Genomic DNA, 21,301 nt, shown 5'->3' with positions numbered 1-21,301 from the left:
ACCTCTTCTAGTTATCTTTCTCTATCAAACACACATTAACTCTCTCACACACATACAAATACGCACTCACTTAAGGACATATATTGTAATTTTCTTAATAAACGTAATATTCACATATTATTCTAAAAAACTGCATTTAGAATAACAAAATAATTAAAGTTTTGGTAATAGCCTATCTATAATCTAACAAGCCCTTGTACAATATACTGACTTCTGTTTCATCTGTTTGATTTGGTAATCTTGGTAATATATCCTCATAGCCTTATATTCAATGCATTTGTAACATTGTTAATAATAATAATAATAATAATAATAATAATAATAACTACACAGAAAATATGAAAGTGGGTCTACTGGGCCTATAGTCTTCCTGGTCCTGGAATCCCCTTTTACTCTACTTAACACCTTATGTTGACTGAGATAGTATTTAGCTTACCACATAAAATAAGATGACGTTCTGTTAATGAAACCAGACAAATTAAAGAAGTTTTATATGACATGGTGCTGAGAAAGCCCTTTGGTGACATCCTGTGGCCAACATCTGAAACCAATTATTTTACATATTCTAATTTCAGAAGTATTGCTCTGTTGAAGACTGATGTAAGATTGATGTATATATGTTCATTTTGCTTCTTAAGTGCGTGTGTGCATGTATGTGTTTAATAGAAAAAGAGAACTAGAAGAGGTGTTTTGTGTACACATTTCCCCTTGTTGAAAATGGGTACGTCTGTTCACTAGCTATTTAGTAAACACAAGAACATCAATAAAGAGCCTACACTGAGCCAGGAAAAAAGACAATGAAACATGGAACGAACAGGAAACATTTGCAGAGGGGACATGACAAGACAGAACAAAGCTGAAGCCATGATTGTAGGAGAACAACTCCGGTATGCTATTAACAATATACCAGCAGGCATATATACTCAAATTTGTTAGGGGAATCTTGTAGGTTGAAAATAAGAGAGTATAAATATCATATGATATAGTCCACATAGCCCCAAATCCATTTTGTTACAAATTGATCACAGAGTTTTATTGACGTGAACGGGCTGTGTGAAAGATTACGGCTGCATCACTGTAAGATGATCAAAGAACGAAGGTACCACCTACGCACCTGCCCCGACTGCTTTGTGGCCCAGGAGCTGGTGGATTGGCTGACGGCTCACAATGAAGTACAGAACCGAGAGTCTGCAGTCAAAGTGATGCAGCACTTAATGGACCATGACGTCATACATCACGGTATGATACACAGTATAATGTATGATGTTATCATACATTGCTGTGAGACAGTATCTAGTCTACATGTCATGTAAATAAGTTCAAAGAGCATGATGTTTTATTTACTCATATGTTCGTTTTTGGTAGCCTTAGTACCATTTCTCCCGAAGGTACATTATATATCTACATATAGATTTGTCTAAATTCCCATTTCTTCCAAATAGTATGTGATAAATGGCCGATGTTCAAAGATGCCAAGTTGCTTTACCGGTTCCAAAAGGACGACGACACATTTCCTTTTAGCATTGAGGAGGTCTTCATGCGTGGACAGAGTCTTTATGACAGTAAGACTTATTCTTATCACACAGTTCAGTGAACAAGGTTCTGTGTGTTCTAAGTTAACAGCATTTACTGAGATTTTAACAATAATAGAGAATCATCTCTTGTAGTCTCCTACAGCATGTTAGAAGCACTATGGTGCAGGTCCCTCATTCCAGTGTGGATAGTGACCAATGTTTCAGCATAACTGCTTACCAAGTGAGATATCATGGAATCTAAATGTATGTGTTAATTATGCACAGTCTCCTTATGAGTAAAGACTCCCTCCTACAGCTGAGAGAGGAAGGAGGCGTGGTCTATGAGCGATCTTTCCCAGGCTACCAGTTAATTGATTGGCTGCTAAAAAATGGGGAGGTGGAGAGCCGTGCGCTGGCTTTGGAGCTCTACAGGGCTCTGCTGGAACAGGGCATCATTCAGCACGGTGAGGACCAGTAACCAGTGACTCTAATTTAAATATGTAAAATGACAAAGAGCTGATTTAAATATGTAAAATGGCAAAAAGGTATAACTATTCCAGCATGAACTGAATCACCACACCTCTCTTTACCTCTTCACCTCCATTCTTCCTTCACATCTGAAGTGTCTCGGAAGCATCACTTCCTCGACAGCAGGCTTCTATATCAATTCTGTGTGAACTTCTGCCGACGGCGACAACTGGCTGAGCTGCTGAACCAGGAGGAGCGAGAAGATGGGGAGTGCATGGCTCTGACAGCCCTGCGCAGGACCCCTCTGTCCATCGGGAACAGCATCCTCCTCCCTGGTAACCTACAAGGCAGTCTCCTGGGCACACAATGCCGCATAATAGATTAAAACATCTTCACTGAAAATCCAAACAGAAATTATGTCTGTGTCCATCAGAGCAAAATATTTTTACAAAACTATATAAGATTATTATTTACTTATTGTATGTTTCACAAATGTGTTGTGTCAAAATGAGTTTGGGTGTACAGGTCGAGAGGAGCATGGCAGAGAATGTTTCAGGCACCCAGTCTTGACTGTCTGTGATATGTTTCTCTACTACAATGTATTTAGTATGCTACTCCCTTAGTATGCTAACCTTTGGCCTTTTTGGCACTCACCTTCAGATGAACCTAGTAATGATTTAAAGGTGATTCCCAGTGGGAGTTGGAGTAGTGTGACACAACAGCTTCATCACTTGGGTGGAATCTCAGCTTCTCCATCACTCTCTTCTGCTTCTGGACTCACATGCAACCCTAAATCTGGTGAGATATTATGACAACAATATCTATACCTATTTCATTGCAAGAAAATGTGGAAGTAAAACTGAGTAGTTGTGTAATGCTTGAATCTAAGACCACTTGAGGATTTGTAGATTGTTGCTTCATGATGCAAGTGGCCTGTCTGCTTTGTGGTTATTGACAGTACTCAAGGGGGTTGTGACATGTGAGGAGTTACTGTCCCCTGGAGCTCCTTACATTAAAAAAGTGCTGACGGTATGTTTTCAGCTGTTCCTCTCAGACCACAACATGAAATATTAAAGAATTAAATGAAAGTACATTATCCCTTCAGTTCACCCCATTAGTTTATCACTGTGTCTTTTTAACTGAAGATTCTGGGAGATTGTTTGGGCTGGGGCTTTGTGATTCGAGGAAGATCACCTTGCTATGTGCAAGCGGTAGATCCAGAGAGCCCTGCTGCTGCAGCAGGCGTTAAGGTGGGCATACAAACAGTCACACACACATGCACAAACACACACACACACACAAGCACGCACACACAAACACACGTGGACACATACACATATGCATGTGTACAGACACACATCATATGTTCTTGTTATATATTCTTGTCATTATTACTTAGGTGCGGCAGTTTGTATGCCAGTTGAATGGGCGCAGTGTCCTCCATCTCGATTACTGCACGCTCACTGAGATGGTGATGACTGGACCCAGAGTTGTCACTTTGGAAGTAATGGAGCCACTAAAATGATCCTTCTGCACTGTTCCCTAATCAGAAAGTCACATATATATATATATATATATATATATATATATATATATATATATATATATATATATATATATATATATATATATATATATATATATATATATATATATATATATATATATATATATATATGTGTGTGTGTGTGTGTGTGTGTGTGTGTGTGTGTTTTCCTCATCACTCATCCTGTACCTTGAGAAGTGTTAAGACAGCTAAAATGAAACATCTAAATCCTCTAAGTGTATAAAATTAGATAGATAGATAGATAGATAGATAGATAGATAGATAGATTGATTGATTGATTGATTGATTGATTGATTGATTGATGATTGATTGATTCCTACTAGTTACAGCAAATTTACAGTCACAGACAAAAATACATAAAGCTACGAAGACTAATCAATAAATTAAATTAGCCCAGTGCACATAGATGTCTGGTTTCCATTATAACGGGTCACCTTTATTGCATAATATTTAGATTTTCTTATCTAAATATCTAAGATTTTCTTTGTTATTACTTTCGCAAATTCATTGGGATGTATTAATCTTCCTTGCCTGAAGGGACTAATTTATTCAAGATTCTTTTTAACTTATACAAATATGTCACTTCCGCCTGGAACCATTCGCCATTTTGAACAGGCTTGGCTCTGGTAGCTAGCTATGAGGAATGGTCTAGAAAAGAAAAACTATTCTGGCTGCTAGTTTCAACCATTGTAGTATCCAAATTGCTAGTGTCGCACGATCTATTTGCCATGTAAATCCAATAGACACTAAAGACAACCCTGAAGATTAGAAAATTTCGCTGATGACACATGGTGCGGACCCCCAAGATGAGTTGCAAAGATCCACCGGCAGCCGAGCCAAACCGAAGGGCAACCGCAGCATCTGTTTGGGCCGAATAAATAGTTTGTTTTCTCTCTTACTGCCCCGGTTACTTCGCTAAGGAGAAACGTGGTGAAGAAATAAGGTAGTTTTTTTAGGGTTTGTCGCCATGTTCAGTTCTTGGCGTTGGCTACATAGCTAGCTAGCTGACTGAACATCAAACAATCCACAGCTAACGTCTCGTTTTTGTTAGCTAGCTAGTTAGCCAACTAGCTAGTTAAATAAACTAGATTAAAGATGAAATGAACCTTTATGTTGGTGATTTCTTAGTAACAATTACGTAAGATTTAAGATGATTAATTTTTTCATAATTTATGAGAGAACGTAGATTATTGTGTGGTTTTTTTTTAAAGCCACTTGATCCAGGGCCTGGTATTGACGGGCTGGCCTGCATTGTCTCTAACGTTAGCTAGTTATCTTAGTTTAGCTACATTCATTTGAGTAGCTACTAGTTAACTTGCATCCGGCTCCTCATTAATGTAGTCCGCTAACTATCCAAAAGTGGTGTGTAAGAAGCAACATTGTGGCAAGATTGTGTATATAGTTTACAGAAACGATACGGATATGGTTCTCGCAGTGTATATAATCGATTTTTCTAATTATTTTCTTCCCTGCCCGTGCAAACGAACTTTTGTCCGTAACCAGATGTTGCAACTGTGAATTAAAGGTTTCGACTCTATAAACCGACGTTTTTCTTTAGTCCTTTATTTTTGTCTTTAATTGTTGTGAGGATCATTAGCTAACTTTGTAGCTTTGCCTCGTTTTAAAATAAGTATCCCACTGCTATCAACAGCTTTTTCTTTGGCAGAAAGGTTAATGTTTCTCCCTCTTTGTAATAGGCGAGATGTTTCAGCTTCCTGTGAACAACCTTACCCGGCTAAGAAAAGCTAGGAAAAAGGTTAAGAGGCTGTTAAGTGACATCGGCCTGGACTACTGCAAGGAACATGTAGAGGTAACTTAACAAATAAAAAGCTTAAAGATCCTGTCCTGAATTAACATTTCTTAGTAAATCTTGAAGTAACTAATGAAGTTGTATCTTGAGGTTATAGGTAAGTGCGATTACTGCCATATAGAAGTTTTTCAGTATAAAATTACTCTCTCTAATTATAATAGGATTAACCCTGTATAAATCTTTTAAGTATGATAAGGGTAACGCCTTGTATATCTTTCAAGTATGTTAGGATTGACTCTATATTTTTAAGTAGCTAAATTTAATTTCAGTCTCATAGATTCAAAAACTGGAGGTCAGAGTCGAACCTGGGGTGGTTACAGGGCAGTATGGTTGATCGGAACAAATCAATAAGTGCATTTTTGTGTTTATGCAGTGAGGTGTGTATGAACATTCCAGTGCAAGATAAAAAAAAAAAGATCCTGTCCTTTTACATATAAATTGGTGTATTTTAATAGGGGCCTGGCAGGTGTGCCTGCAGGAAGTATAATCCACCTTCACTATTCTGACTTTTTGATAATCCATCCTTCATTGTTTGTCTTTATTTACTTCTATTCTCATTCAGGATTACAAAGAGTTTGGCCCTGATGAGTTCTATACAAAACATTTTTACCTTGATGTATGTTTATGGGATCCATCCTGGACAAAGTCACAGGTAAGCCATTTTCATACATGGAATTTGCACTGTTCCGCAGTGGTTTCCTCGGGCTGATGTTCTCCTCCTGATGTGTTCCAGGACTACAGAACAAAGCAGTTTTGCTGCTCCGACTGCCCCTTTGCCTCCAAGTACTTCTCAGCGTACAAGAACCACTTTCGCAATGTACACAGAGAGGATTTTGAGAATCGCATCCTGCTCAACTGTTCCTATTGTATGTATAGTGGGAACAAGAGGACATTGGAGACCCATGTCAGGCTCTTCCACATGCCACACAACGTGGTGCGACAGGGCATCGCTAGCCCTCACGGAGCCCCGGTGGGTGTTCGAGATGGTATACGCATAGAAAAGCCTATGCTGAATGACAGGAAAGAGCTGCCAGTATACTACTGCAAGAAGTGCACCTATCGGGACAGACTGTACAACGTAGTGCGCAGGCATATCTACAGGGAACACTTCCAGCATGTGGCCACACCTTATGTAGCTAAAAACTCAGAGAAGCAGGAAAACAGTGATGCAGCCCCGGTCAATAGTCATGGCATCCACTGTAAGAGCTGTCTCTTTGTCCCGCGCTCATATGAGGCACTTGTGCAACATGTCATTGAGTTCCATGAACGTATTGGCCATCAAGTGACTGCCATGATTGGCCACACCAATGTTATAGTTGCCAGATCACAAGCCAACATAATTCAGAGGGGTGCCACAATCACCCCTGGCATACCTTCTCCCATGGCTCAACCAGTGAACCGCTTTAACATGCCCAAAGTGATGGGGTTGCCTGTGGGGAACCATTTTAAGCAGGGTGTCACAGGAAACTGTATATCTGGCCAGCCAGTACGCATTACACTACCTGACAAAGCTCTGATGTCTGGCTCTGGCTCCCAGTCACATACAGGAAAACACCTGGGTGGCTTTGGTGTGACAGCTTCTCATGGTAATGCCTCGTTCTCTCCATCAATGAAGTCCCTACCTCTCTCTTCAGTGCATACTGCTACTGCCACGTTGACCTCACTGCAGGCTAAGAAGGCTTCAGCCAATGCCCTGAACACCTCACAAACGCAGAAGTGGAAGATTTGCACCATCTGCAATGAACTGTTCCCTGAAAATTCATATAGTGCTCACTTTGAAAAGGAACACCAGGCAGAAAAGGTGCGCGCTATGGCAAAGTACATAATGAAGATCCACAATTTCACAAGCAAGTGTCTGTATTGTAACCGCTACCTGCCGAGTGACTCCCTTCTAAACCACATGCTGGTACATGGACTGACTTGTCCACAGTGTCATTCCACATTTTATGAGGTTGAAAAAATTGTATCACACAAGCGACAAGCCCACCCAAATGAGCCAGGGGACCCACCCACTGGCTCCCCACTGACCTTTGATCTCACGCTTCAGCAAGGTAGTCCTAAGAATGTGCAGCTTATAGTTACCACCTATAACATGAAAGAAACACCTGAGTCATCATCCACATCTGCACAGCCACCCAACAGTGCAGTAGCCAGGCCTACAACAATGCCAGGAAAAGTGCTGGAAAAAAACATTGAATCTCAGATGAGGAATGCATCCCAGAATGCACTACCTCAGAAGAAGGAAGTAGGAAAGACCCTTTGCCCACTCTGCTTCACCATCCTTAAGGGCCCCATCTCCGACGCGTTGGCACATCACCTCAGAGACCGGCACCAGGTCCTTCAGACTCTGCACCCAGTGGAGAAAAAGCTCACCTACAAGTGCATCCACTGTCTGGGTGTGTACACCAGTAACATGACTGCTTCCACGATCACACTTCACCTGGTGCACTGCCGAGGGGTGGGGCAATCTCCTAAGGGTCACTGCAGTAAGTCCATCTCGACTTCACTGCATTCAGCAGGAACGGGCGCTCTCAAGCGAGAGCTGGTAGCCCCAGATGCATCTGACCCTAAGAGAAGGAAGATGGTAGACCAAAGCAGATATTATCCCACAGTGTTTGTGGAGAAGCCAGAAGAGCCTGTTGTCCTTGTCTTGGACCCCAAAGGCCATGCTGACGAGTCTTATGAGGAGAGGAAGGCTTTCCTCACAGCCTATTTCAACCAGCGCCCCTATCCGTCGCAACGGGAGGTAGAGAAACTTGCTGCAAGCCTCTGGCTGTGGAAGTCCGATGTCTCGAGTCATTTTGCCAACCGGCGGCGGTCATGTGAACGGGATTTTGTTACTCGCAAACCAGTAGTGTTACTAGGCTTTAACATGCAAGCAGTGAACAAGTTCAAGCATGACATGAACTTTGACCCAGAGTGGCTGTTCATTGTCAACAATGAGGAGAAAAGTGGAATCTCAAGAACCTCAAAAATGAAGCTGAAGGCTCCTGTTGGTTTTTCTGCTGAGGAGGACACCAAAGCTCTCCAATTTAGGAGCATGAGACAGGCTCTAAACACTGGATATAGTAGTCAAAGCAACTGTGCCTTCAAACCAAGCCCTGGGACTTCTTCGGAACCCATTGCTATTGATTCCGATAGTGAATCGGACCAGGATGTGGTGTTCATCGATAACATGAAACACAAAACTCAACAAGCAGCTACATTTCGGCCTTCAGTGGTTCAGACAAAAGGGACCATGCTAAGGGAGAGCTTCCTGTATGAGCAGGGTGGGAGCGCCAGAGCAGCAGCAAAGAGTCTGGATGTGTCTGTATGTGGCTCCAGTCCTGAAGAAGCAACATGGTCAGGCAGCATGTCCCCTGACGAGAGCCACTACAGACCAGCTGGACGGTTTGAGGAGAAAGGGAAAGAGGTGGGGTTGCTGGGTAGATGATGGCATGTGGTCAGTCTTCCAACCCCAGTATGTAAAATCCATTGAGTCTTAGATCAGACCCCTTACCTCAAACTGATTTCAAACGTGATGAGACTGAAACCATACAAAACCGAACAGTGGTACAAGCTCAGTGATGGAACTGTTTACTGTCAAGTTGTCTGCTTTGAATAAGCAGAACGAAAAAACCCACATACTGTATGATTTGTCTTCACCCATAAGATCGTTGGTGACTTTTTTGTTTTTTGTTTTTTACTACACTGCCCTCTGTATTTAATCACACACATTTGATGGAATTGTAACAAAACTGATAGAAGGTCTGTTTCTTTTTCTCTCTGATCAAATAAAATTGACATTGTAATTCACTATAAAGAGCTCTGATTTATTATTATTATTAAAGTCACCAGATTTAATTTTCATACTTCTAAAAGGAAGTTTTCTTTGTGAGCTTAATGCCCATTTTATAGCCATTTTAGTAGTTTCTAGCTATAGAGCTTGTCCTAGCAATTTGTTACTGGATCATGTCTCAGATTTGGCAGTTTTGATAATCTAAACCATGGTCTACTTCAGTTCATTGTGAAGTTGATCCCCTCCCCCCCCCCCCCCCCCAAACAAGTGCCAGAAAATTCATTTGAGCTTCCTCACAGTAATGCAGAACCAATGTGTTTTTCGGGATCTGAATAAAGGTAACTCAGTTTTTGAGTTACATCTCAAGAGTTTCTTTCTGTGTTTCAGTTAAAGTATTGAAGTAGCTTGCTTTCAGTTATCACTGTTGAAAGTTTTGACATATGCAGTCTTTAAAAAGAAGTTTGCTTAATGGGATTGCAATTAAGGACATTCACGCATCTGATTATGGACCACTGAACAGGTGCTTTCACCATTTTAACGACTTGACCATTGTGCTTGCTTTATTTCACCATTAGATGGAACTGTCTGCAAATGTTGAAAAATCGAAAGCGATTAATATTTTTAAAAGAAAACCTGTGTAGGGAGTCAGCATCTCTTGCTTTAACAAGAAACTATATTTCTTGAAATTATCCTAACAGATTGAAACAATCTGAAATTAGAGTACTTCTATCCCTGAAAGAATTAAACCTACTGCCATTGTTCTGTAGGTGATGTCAGAATTATCACAAAAGGGTAAATAATCCCTTGAAATTTTAAATTAAAATATTTCATATGGAAATGATTAAACAAAACTGTTTAGATCTTTTAAGGTGCAACCCACAATGTTAATGATTTTTTGGATTTATGTTAGATTTTATGCAAATTTATTTCTCCTTTTTCTACCTGCTCATATAATGTGTGTGCGTATATCTTGCTTCGCTATGACTGAAGTCGCCTCATTGTTCTGTTTTTGTACACTGCTATATAAAAATGAAAAAACGCACTGGTTCGGTGCTGTAGCATTCAGGCTAAGATTAATATGGAGGCAGTTAAGCCAGAGGGGTGCTAACGGATGGCTTCTAAAAGCTTGCTGGGCTGATTCTGTGGTTGCTAATCTCTTAGTGTCATTTGGTGCCATTTCCCCAGTGCATAGCTAGCCGTCCCAGCAGATAAACCCAGTCAGGAAGAAAACAAAAAATAGAAACCCACCTGCCACTCAGCTATTTCACCAAACAAGTTTCTTACATTAACTCCCCCTCACTTTAAACCTGAAGGTTTTCAAGTTGTAAATGTTTGTTGGTTATTTGTTTTGCATACTGGATTCTGTAGACAAAAAGATTATTAATGATGCTTCTTGATATTGTATTTTTCTTAAAATGTTATAATAGTTCATACAATATAATAATAGAATAGTTTCTTAAAGTATCAGAATGAATTGATGATAAAATATGAAATGCAAGAGATTTATTTTCATTCTGGTCCTTATGAAGCACAGCAAGATCATTAAAACACAGGGAAGAAAGGAACCAGACCATCAAAGCATCAAATTATCGATGAATAATACACAGAATAATGTACATTATTAAAAATGCACAGGAAACAAATAAGCAACAAATTTAGAGTAGAACAACTGCGTCACTGCTGAAGATGAAGTTTTCTAAAAGGAAGCACAAAAAAAAGTTGCCTGGTCATGCTTGAGGACGGTTTCATACTGAAAGTGTTGAAGTGAGTTTTAGTAAGGTTTGGTGGAATAATGCACAGAACACAAGCATGATAACTAAAAATAAATAAATAAATCTACGTAATTGTAAAAAAAAGAAAAGAAAAAGATATCTGATGAGTAACTTGACCTTATAAGCTTTAGTCAATCTAAGAAATTTTAAAGATTTCAGCAGTTTGTCCCACAATTTCAGCAGTGTAAAGAAAAAAAATACACTCATCATGAACCTGTAAAAGATAAATCAGCAGCTCTGTTATTAAAAGTTTGTTTTTTTTTATTTAAAAAGCCTTGCATGTAATGATTCCTGTGTCCTTACTAACTGGAACTCTAACTCGCTTCTCAAGCCAGATCAAATCAGAATGTACATAAAGCCTGTACTAAGTGTTTTGTGCTGCTTGTACTTGCTCTTCAAAAGTAGTTTTTTTTTTTTTTAATCTAATTTACACAACTTTCTCATTAGTCCAGATTTAGTTAAACAGCTAAGATGAGTTTGGTTCTTTAGTTTTGTACTTGAGCTACAAAACAAACATTGCCAATAAGTAAAGGAAGTTCATACCTTCTAGTTAGCATCGTGCAAACTGCATGCTGAGGTCATTACACTTGCCTCAAACTATATCGAGGTAAGTAAAGCCAAATATTCTTGCTTATCTTCTAATACTGTATGTGAATTATCTAATAAAAATGGACAAAACTACCTTTTAATAGCTAAAAAGCAGGTAGCAAAAATGTCTTAAAGATGGGATTTTGTCTGTACTTTTGTCCATTTTTATACCTTAAACTTAACCAATCTAAAAAAAATGGATTTTTTATTATTATTTTTTTTTGCAAACCTATCTTTTAATTAATCTGATTTTCCATACCATGCTTTCACTGTTCATTTAACAACCAGTATTTTCAGTTTCCATCAATGAAACAATTAATTTTAATCTAAAAATGTTAAGATTTTCATGGTGTGGTGAAAATGTATTATCTATTAACCAAAACTAAAAATATTTGCACGCCTTATTTTTATGAGATACAAAAACAATTAACACAAATAAGATGCTGTTTTATCATTGATGTAGAAAAGAAATGGCATGGGACCTAAAACACTTCCCTGCAGAACACCAAAGTTTACTAATCTTGCTTTGGAATAAACATTCACCAGCTGAGTTTGTCATTAACTTATGTTCTAGGACACTGATTCTCGGTGACTTGATGTAGTTCTAGTACATGCACCTTGGACAGCTTGGACAGAGGTTTTAGATTTAGGTCTGAGTAGAAAAACTGAGTCACTACCGGAGGTGAAGTTTTCTAAAAGGAAGCATGAAAACAAAAGTTGCCTGCTCATGCTTATTTCATTCTGAAAGTGTGCTGAAGTGAGAATTAGCAAGGGGTTGGGTGGCATCTCCAGATGTTCTATATGTGACTCTAGGAGCTCTCAGAGTTTGAAGAAAATGGGGCCTCTATGTATGGGTTGTGTTCATATGTGAGCACCAGCCAAGCATGTCCAAAATGACCTAGTATACAAAACTATGCAAAAGATCATTTATATCTGGGTTTAGTTCATAATGTATATGGGAAGTAATTTGCTTTGTGGCTTTTTAAGGGCATACAGCAGGTGTCTGCTCGGGTGTCATGTTTGTTTTTGTTTTTTGTCTTGTGCGGCTCATTGGGTAAAAATCTATTAGGCGTGTAAAGGTTCCTGACCCGAATTGTCCTTTTGAGAATCCTTTTTGGGGTTTTTTTGCTCTCATGTACGTTTTTGTGAAAATGTAAATTAGAAATAACACATCAAATTAGACAGACTGAATATGCATGGGACTTGACAGTAGCTATCCCCTGAGGTGAGTAGTGAGACTGCTGCTGGTGTTATCTGTGCTGCAACAACCTCAGCAAAATGCACCCGTTCACACAGCTGCTTTGGGTTCCAGAAGACTCAGTTTAGCACCAGTGTTTAAAGCATTTATTATCCATTTAGCATCAATTCATTATTTTTTCTTTTTGAAATATTTCACAAGTATTCACTGCACCTGCATCCATACGTGCCTTGTGGGGTATTATCCACATAGGCAAAACTGTTACTGTCAGAGTTTAAAATTAGTTCAGTGAATTATTTTCTTACTGCCAGCTTTATGGAAAGTGTTTAATTTGCATGTTGGTGTTCCAAAGGCTGTTGGTCTGTCAAGCCCTTACACCTGTGGTGAACAGACAAAGGCAGCATTATAACTAAGCAGGCACCACTACAATGTCACTACAGTGGTCGGTAAACCACAACCTCTGAAACAGTTCTGAACATTTAAATACCATTTACACACTGCAAAAATTAACCTTTGACAGTCAGAGTTGTTTGTTAATTGACTCTTTTCAACCATGGCTACAATTTCAGGGTTTATCCTGCCAAAAATGAGAAGACAAAATGACCAAAGGATGTAACATTTAAAAATTTTATCACTGGAAGTGGACTTGAGTGACATTACAAAATACAATTCTGAATGGTTTATAGCAAATCTTTATAACACAGAGAACGCGTCTCAAAAATGGAAACTTTGTCATGAATATTTACATTTAAAGAGATATAAGAAAATATTTTTTTCACATCCGCTAATACCTTTGCCATTACTTCTGTCATTACATACAACAGAGGACAAAATAAGTTTTACAAAACAGCATGACAGGACATCCACCACCTGTCAGTCTGTTAATAAAAATGGCAACGCCTCCTTAACAGGATATTCACAGGAAAGCTTTTAAGCCTCAAGAGTGCATTAACACATGTGTACATGTCCAGAGGCAGGTCAACAGGAAGCTGCTGTCACACCAGTGTGTGGACGACCCCGGAGTTTGGGTGGTGGGGGTAGGACGTGGTGGGAGAGAATATATGGGGTCCAGAGCTGTAGGTGAGCAGTGATCCAGGGGGCAAGGGGTAAGGTGTCCCGTGTTCCTCTGGCAACACAGGGTGGCATACATCAGCATAAACGTCTGCTGCACCAGTTTTCTTGCCCTTCTTGTTCCTGTTGGATACTTTGCGGTTGCGGGTCTGTATGCCATCCTTCTTCATGGTCAGCGGTCTGTTCACCTGTGAGAGTATTCAGCTTTGGTCAGTTTGTAACAGTGAGGGATAAATGTAATTACTGCTATTCATCTAGGTTGGAGAGCGCAAGCCTGAGCTGCCTCACACACGGAAGAGTGAGAGCTCGCACTGACATTGTGCAGTTTGAAGTACAGGCCGCAGGCATTGCACACAGGCTCCCCACTGGCGTTGCGTCTCCACAGCGTGGTGGTGCTGGTCTGGCAGTTGGCGCATTGTGTTCCAGCACGCTTACTCACAATCTAACACACCAAAGGGACAGTTAAAGGTGGGCCTACTTAAACTGAAACACTTAAATCAGGTCAGTGCAGCATCACGCACCAGTCTTTTCTTCGGCCTGATCAGAGGTCTGTTCTGGCCATTCATCTTGTGGTACAGGCCACAAGCGTTGCAGAGGTAATGGCCTGTTCCATCCCGCCTCCACAGAGGGGTGGCAGTAGCACCGCAGTTCACACACTCACGAGCCTCTGTTGTGGAAGACCCACACAGGTAGTTATTCACCCCGAATCTCAGCATCCATCCCTGTCCTGCTTGCTGTAGTAAAACCTTTTAATAAACGTATGTTTTGACCGTTTACTACCAACACCAAAATGGAGAGGTCGTAGTAGACATTCTCATGACTCACCTGGTGGCGAGAGTTTTATTTTGCTGCGGAGTTTGGGTGAGTATGAGGCAGGTCCCATCCAGGCCCCAGGAGTGGAGTAGAGGCCAGCAGGACTGTAATCCTGCGGTGATGTCATGTACGAACTGAAGGGCCCCAGCATGTGTGAATGTGGAGATGTGTACAAACCACCAGCAGCGGGACTTAGATTAAGAAAGGCACCTCCAGCACCACCTATAGGACTGAGCCGCTCAGGCTTCAGGGCCTCCTGGAACCTGGGGTTTTCCTTTTCATTGCGGCCTGGGGAAGGGAAGCCATCCTTGGGGGAAGTGTAGGATGAGGTAGTGCTGGTGGGGTACAGGGGTGGAGAGGTGTGGGGGTGAAGTGGTGCTTTAGCGAAGGAGCTGGCTGGCCACCCTGCTGACTGGGTGCTGTAGGGGGAACTCAGGCCGTTCCCCCCTGAACTGTCCAGCCACTGGATATTACTCAGAAGCGATGGTGATGTGTAAACTTGCCGAACTGCAGTTAAACACAGGTAACTTATTAGCATGTTACACACATATGTCCTGAAATTAGTTTTGGTTTTTTTTAAGTTTACAATAATAATATAAATCAGTCTGCAGTTTATTTTTCGAAAATGTATTATAATAATAACAATAATATAAATGATTTTATAATATAAAACTATCCATCCACTTCAGATTCAAATCTGATTTGTATGACTGATTTGTATTGCAAGTATTATTCTTTTTAGATTCAAATCTTTGGTCAGGTGTCACCTGGGCTGTGTCTGAAGGCAGACGATGCTCTGCTCTGGCTGCTGGAAAAGTAGGATGAGAGGCTGGTGAAATCAGGATCAGGGCCACAGTAGAAGGACTCTCCCTCCTCCCCAGGTGCAAGAAGGCCCTGCTCAGCTGAGAAACCAGCCAGTGGGTCAGGGCCAATAAGACTGGGAGTGACCCACCGCGATGACTCGGGTGGCGCATTCTCCATGATTCACTTCGGTTTCTGCAATAGAGTCAGTGATGGTTTTCAGTGCTTTTGGACTCACTGTAACACGAGGGAGAATTCGTGTGCATGTTTTTTAAATGAAAGAATTAGCCGAATTGCGTAGCCCTGTGCTGCCCATTTGCAAATATGTTGTAGGTCCTTATGAGCAGAAATCAAAACTGATCTCCTGGAAAGCAGTTTTAAAGCAATTTCTGTATCATCAATTCGATTCAATTCCTTTGGTCATGCAGGATCTATTTTCACTTCATCTGATTTATAAAGATCAAATGCATGTATATGTTTAGATGTTTCATAACCAGTCAGAACTGATCATTTAATCCTGCTTTGAATATAAAATCTGTAGGTACATTAACACTGGTTAAGCTGGGATTGATGTCTGGATTTCAGCTGCATTTAAACCTGCAACCCATGTGCTCAGTAAGTGTTCAGAAATCCCATCTGTGACTTTATGTGTGTAATGTGATGTATTTTAAGACTAGAGCCCACAACTGGATACAGTTGCTTTTGACTAATTTTTTTCCCCCCATATTTTGGTACTAAGATCAATGTTAGTAGACAGACAGCTTCCCTTTAAAAGATCCTCATTTGCTTGTGGCTGAAAGTGAGTAGTAAAAATAACCCCAGTAGCCAAAACCTGTTACAAGCTGAAACCACAAGCAGTACGACAAGCAACATTCATTCTTTCAGTCTTAGACATTCTTGAATAGACTGGTGTACTGTACATTGCAATGTATTTTTAACCAAACAAAGCATTGTTTTGATATTTTATAATCCATTTACAGAAATTTTCAGATTCAATTTACACATTATCATGTCAATACAGTATTTGAAGGAATACTTATTTTGGTGCTCTAAACTATATTATCATTAATTCAGTTAAATCACCACTTCACAGCATTTACAAACACTTTCTGTGTATTGTGTCTGTCACTCAGGGCCCTAACTAACTCTCTCTCTCTCTCTCTCTCTCTCTCTCTCTCTCTCTCTCTCGCTCTCTCGCTCTCTCTCTCTCTCTTTATATATATATATATATATATATATATATATATATATATATATATATATATATATATATATATATATATATATATATATATATCTGTGATAGTGATAGTGTTTGAGAATAAGATTTGAATAAGCCATCATATATTATCTTATATTACACTCCAAAACCATAAAATGCACCATAACGCAAGTGATTAAGTGCACTGTGATAAAGAATCAGTGTCACAGTGTTTTCTTTTTCTTCCAGTTCAATATATAAAAATATGTACTTCACTGCAATTGCTTTTGGTCTTTTTTGTGCTGCTGCCCTCATGTGGTCAAGGTAGTTAAAACCTTCAAGATGTGTTCTGTTAATGTAACTGACTTTTATATGTAACTTTGTCTCTGTACCTCACACTTGAGAAGGAAATAACTTTGAAAATAATGCTTTGATTTACAACACTGAAACATTAACATGTGCATAGCTTTTATATTTGTCTTATTGATTTGGAATTTCAGAATAGGCCTTGCAAAGGTCTAAAATTAAGGTCTAATTTAAAACACAATTAACCAATAATAAGTTATGTGCATCACCAAGACACTCTCTGATTGGCTGAACAATCAAAATTATTCTCCTATTTTTTATTTTGAAATATCTGCTGTATATGTAATGAGTTGTATGAGGATGTACAGCTGCTTTTTAAACTGCTTGTACAGAACAGGACATACTGACAATAAAAACTCACCAGAAATTTTCATGAGGTAATAAAATATACTGTATTAAGAAAGTGGTAAAGGTACTGCAGATCACCAAAACAATATTTTATAATTTTACTCTAATAAACCAGCAATACTATTAATACTTGTAGGCTTCCTGGTGTCATTATCTGAATAGCTCTTTTTCATTAACAGTAATGAGAACTACATTATAGCTGAAAATTAAGTGTTTTCTAAATAAATAAATCCTAATAACATGTTTCTAAATAATGATTTATTAACTTTGGACAGAACAGCTCTTCATCAGTGTACTGTTCATTCAATTTGTAAATGAGAGTATGCTTTCTGAATACTACTGCATTAGTAATTAAACAGAACTTCAGGGCTATTCTTTTTTCATAAAGTTGTAGAGCAGAAAATGTCAAATGTAAAAAAAAAATCTGCTCGCTTTAATAAACTAATATAATAGAAACATGTGACAAATTATGTCTTTATTATGTAAAAATTACCTGATTGTGGAGCCTTATTAATAAAGTGTATTTTCCTTTACTGGCTCATGAGTCCACCAGAAAAATACATACAATTTGTGAACCACACAAAAATAAAAGTCTTTTGAAAATGGTAATAAAACGCATAGGCTGTAAGTATAAATATATGCAGATAATAAACATTTTTTAATTCTTATTTAAACCCACAGTCTGTGTGGGTGTATGGATGGAAGAGTTCTGTGAATAATTTGAGATATTATTTGAGATATTAACACATACACAAAATCTCAAAGTGAAATCTTAAAAAGTCACTTGATATCAGCACATTTGTTCAAACTTTTTTTTTTTTACTACACTACCAAATTTCCACGAAATTTGTTTCATTGTCATGCTGGATGTCACAGGTAAATATGTCACACAATACAACTGAGAATGTGGAATACCACTCCTGAAATGTTAAGTATTTTCAGTTAAATAACTATAGATTTAAATATTCCATTTTCATACCCCATCTCCCACCCTCACAAAATAAGAAACTGCATACAAGAAAAGGTATTCCAGAAATGATAACTAGTTACTAAAACTAAAAGATCATTTATTTATGTATGTGAATTTTATGTACATTTTAAATTTTTATAATTAACTGTTTTTTATGAATAAGGATAATTATTCATATTTAACATGTTAGGATTAACTATGTGGTTTCAACAGAAAAGAAACAAAAAGCAAAGATATGACTTATATTTCACAAAGTTCACTCCAGCCAAATACTCATATTTATCTCTGGATGAGTTCCAAGCACAGTGAACAGAACTGGGTATGTGTATCACCAAAAAGCTCACTGACATTTATGTGTTCCTGCATGAAGTATCCATGCATGCTTATATTTGACATGTACACAGTGTTTGAAAGGTGTCATTCAGGTGTGTGATGCCACTTACCTGGCTGTACTGATTGTCTGGTTCCTCAGGTGAGTGCCTTAATCACAGTGACTGGAGGCCCAGCAGAAGGTCATGTGGTGCTACTGGCTAATGTGTCACTCTGCAAACTGATCGTCTCTCTGGCTTATCAGTCGTGTGCTCTGGGAGCAACTCACTTAGTTTGAAATTGAAGGGGACCAGTGGGTGGGGTTGGAGGGGCAGTTGTCAGGACACTCCCATTTATGGATTTGAATATTATATGGTGAATTTAGAACAGTGGCAAGTCCAACCACAGGACAGAGGCCATGTTGCATGAATAGTTTTGTTTAAACAGTTTTAGATTAATTCAGTTGTGGCTACGCACTTGTCCAGTAATAAAATTATGTTGATAAGTAAAACTATTTCTAGTTGAAATGCTTCGATTACACATATTTTCTTATTTTCATTTCTGAACTTGCATAGGAAATCTTGAATCCACAGTACCTGTGTAAATTCACATATACTCTAATCTAAAAATTCCATGCTCATTAATGAATGGCAAGACATACAAGGCCATGAAAAAGATGAACAAGAACATTTTGTGCAGAAATTATCATGAATTACAAACGATGTGACCACCATACATATACATATATGCACTAGAAAAAGAGCTTTAGATATGTTTTTCATTTGGTCTAAAAACATTTTTTTTTTAACATAATCCAAAATGAATCTGTGATGAGTTTAGCACATGTTCCAAGATAAAGTCATCTTTAAACTCTTCATTAAATACCTCCAACATTTTTTACACATCGCTATCAGGATGAACTATTATGGGAAAATTGCACATCAGGTAGCACTGCAAAGTAGTAGGACTTCAAAACTGGGGTTAAAGATGTCCCTAGTGCCATAACAAATCATACTTTAATAATACAGCAATTAAAATAGAAGATATATAATTCTGTATAGAGATAACAGCATATTAATGGCAGAAAAAAGCCCAACTGTTAAACTGTTAAACCTCAACAAGCACAGGCATGAAAAAGTTATTACTTTTTTACACACACACACACACACACACACACACACACACACACACAAGCTCATTTAGGTCATACACATTTAAATTAATTTATTTTTAACCAAAACCAGACATACCAAAATGTGTATCAAAACAAATGAAAATGCAACAACAGTCTTAGGTGCAGCACTGAACTAAAATGCAAATTGGGTCCAACACTGCAATCATGGTAAGAGATACCAGAATGGCCTCCAATGGCCAGGCCACACATACCATGCACAGGATCCGTCATTTGGTAGTCAAAGCACTTCTAACTTTCCTCATCCATTGTTCATTTACCAGTTTTCAGGGATACCAGGATGGTGTTTTCTCAGTGTAGCTGGAATTTACTTGTGATGGCATTGCTGTGGATTAATGGTATCCTTTTTGAAATGGTGTATGCAGTGTGTTTATTGATCAGTGTTTTTGGATTTCATTTTCATCACAAATGACTATAGTGGTACACAGAATTTAATACCTCCTGTATGTATGAATTCATATAAAGATGACAAAAGGTTTTGTGAAGACCTGACTAGTGAGGGGGTGAGCAAAATAGACAGAGAGTAAAAAGAGTGAGTGAGTGAGTGAGTGTGTGAGTGAGTGAGTGAGTGAGAGTGAGTGAGTGCACTGGTGCAGGATTAGGGATGTGGCTCGTGGCTGCGTCTGTGTGAGCTGTGATAAGAGAATATCAAGATCAGTGTGGGAGGCTGGGGAATCACAAGGCCTGCCCCAGTATACACACTAAAACACAATTTCTCTCTCTCTCTCTCTCTTTCTCTCTCACTCACTCTCTCTCTCTCTCTCTCTCTCTCTCTCTCTCTCTCTCTCTCTCTCTCTCTCTCTCTAATTCACACATACACATACAGACACACGTGCTCATAGAAGAACAGTATAGTGTAAGCTCACACACACGCATCACTTTTCCTCCCCTTTTCTCCAAAACCTTTTTTACACACACACACACAGACACACTTGCATACACACTCTCAAACATAAATGTTGCTGAACAAACCGAAAATAGATGCGGTTTGCCAGGATGTGTTTACCATGTGGGTGAACTAAACACTTCCAGCATGCGCTTTGCTCTGGGTGACAGGACAGAGCGGGGGGGGGGGGGGGGGAAGAAAAGGGAGGGTGGTTGTGGTGGTGCTGCTGGCTCACTGAGATGGGGCCTCCAGTTCCAGGGAAAGCGGTTTCCATGAATGCCGAGTCTTATCTGTCCACCACACAGCCAGCTGAGCTGCACTGTGTTATGAGCGCACAACTCCATGTGCTTCGTCCTTGAGGCTTCTCTCCTTACACGCGCTTCTGCCATAGTCGTCTCATGCTTATTGCTTCTGTTGCAAATCTGCTACATGATCAAACCTGTTTAGATTGTTCTATGAGGTCAGTGGTGAGGAAGATACAGTGTAAATCCCTTCAACATGAACCAGTTCAGTCCAGTGGTTGAGCCTCTGAAATCAATTCTTTTCAGAAGGCCTTATCCCACAGATAAGTACAAGTGTATGCACAGAGAATATTCCTCATCTGTTTTCCAGAAGACATAAAAAGCTAAACTCTGTTAGTTTTAAAAAA

The 21,301-nt window shown here is 39.2% G+C and overlaps 3 protein-coding genes across 3 annotated transcripts; 2 read left to right on the top strand and 1 right to left on the bottom strand.

The window, feature by feature from the left end:
- Positions 1-47: 47 nt before the first annotated feature.
- si:dkeyp-97e7.9 (DEP domain-containing mTOR-interacting protein) lies at positions 48-3,507 on the top strand. Its single transcript, XM_081705586.1, has 9 exons — positions 48-887; positions 1,061-1,239; positions 1,443-1,590; positions 1,800-1,978; positions 2,138-2,317; positions 2,643-2,780; positions 2,941-3,011; positions 3,128-3,232; positions 3,382-3,507. Exons 1-9 carry the CDS (start codon positions 805-807, stop codon positions 3,505-3,507), a joined length of 1,209 nt encoding a protein of 402 aa, XP_081561712.1. The 5' UTR covers positions 48-804.
- A 643-nt stretch (positions 3,508-4,150) lies between these two features.
- On the top strand, positions 4,151-9,161 carry adnpa (activity-dependent neuroprotector homeobox a). Its single transcript, XM_027001903.3, has 4 exons — positions 4,151-4,492; positions 5,247-5,359; positions 5,922-6,011; positions 6,093-9,161. Exons 2-4 carry the CDS (start codon positions 5,252-5,254, stop codon positions 8,790-8,792), a joined length of 2,898 nt encoding a protein of 965 aa, XP_026857704.3. The 5' UTR covers positions 4,151-4,492; positions 5,247-5,251; the 3' UTR covers positions 8,793-9,161.
- A 4,145-nt stretch (positions 9,162-13,306) lies between these two features.
- On the bottom strand, positions 13,307-18,863 carry gata1a (GATA binding protein 1a). Its single transcript, XM_027001875.3, has 6 exons — positions 18,709-18,863; positions 15,347-15,575; positions 14,592-15,086; positions 14,288-14,433; positions 14,083-14,208; positions 13,307-13,954 (listed from the first exon to the last, which is right to left on the bottom strand). Exons 2-6 carry the CDS (start codon positions 15,558-15,560, stop codon positions 13,691-13,693), a joined length of 1,245 nt encoding a protein of 414 aa, XP_026857676.2. The 5' UTR covers positions 15,561-15,575; positions 18,709-18,863; the 3' UTR covers positions 13,307-13,690.
- Between the last annotated feature and the right edge of the window lie 2,438 nt (positions 18,864-21,301).

Source organism: Electrophorus electricus, chromosome 22 (genome assembly GCF_041902795.1).
Source record: "Electrophorus electricus isolate QZ-2024a chromosome 22, ASM4190279v1, whole genome shotgun sequence".
Taxonomy (NCBI): domain Eukaryota; kingdom Metazoa; phylum Chordata; class Actinopteri; order Gymnotiformes; family Gymnotidae; genus Electrophorus; species Electrophorus electricus.
This window is presented reverse-complemented; position numbering and strand designations above follow the sequence as displayed.

Coding starts and splice junctions, on each gene's coding strand:
- si:dkeyp-97e7.9 (XM_081705586.1), top strand. CDS start 805: ATGGAACGAACAGGAAACATTTGCAGAGGGGACATGACAAGACAGAAC. Junction 888..1,060: donor ATTGTAGGAGAACAACTCCG/GTATGCTATTAA, acceptor GCTGTGTGAAAG/ATTACGGCTGCATCACTGTA. Junction 1,591..1,799: donor TATTCTTATCACACAGTTCA/GTGAACAAGGTT, acceptor AATTATGCACAG/TCTCCTTATGAGTAAAGACT.
- adnpa (XM_027001903.3), top strand. CDS start 5,252: ATGTTTCAGCTTCCTGTGAACAACCTTACCCGGCTAAGAAAAGCTAGG. Junction 5,360..5,921: donor ACTGCAAGGAACATGTAGAG/GTAACTTAACAA, acceptor ATTCTCATTCAG/GATTACAAAGAGTTTGGCCC. Junction 6,012..6,092: donor CATCCTGGACAAAGTCACAG/GTAAGCCATTTT, acceptor GATGTGTTCCAG/GACTACAGAACAAAGCAGTT.
- gata1a (XM_027001875.3), bottom strand. CDS start 15,560: ATGGAGAATGCGCCACCCGAGTCATCGCGGTGGGTCACTCCCAGTCTT. Junction 15,087..15,346: donor TGCCTTCAGACACAGCCCAG/GTGACACCTGAC, acceptor GTTTAACTGCAG/TTCGGCAAGTTTACACATCA. Junction 14,209..14,287: donor TCAGGCCGAAGAAAAGACTG/GTGCGTGATGCT, acceptor TTGGTGTGTTAG/ATTGTGAGTAAGCGTGCTGG.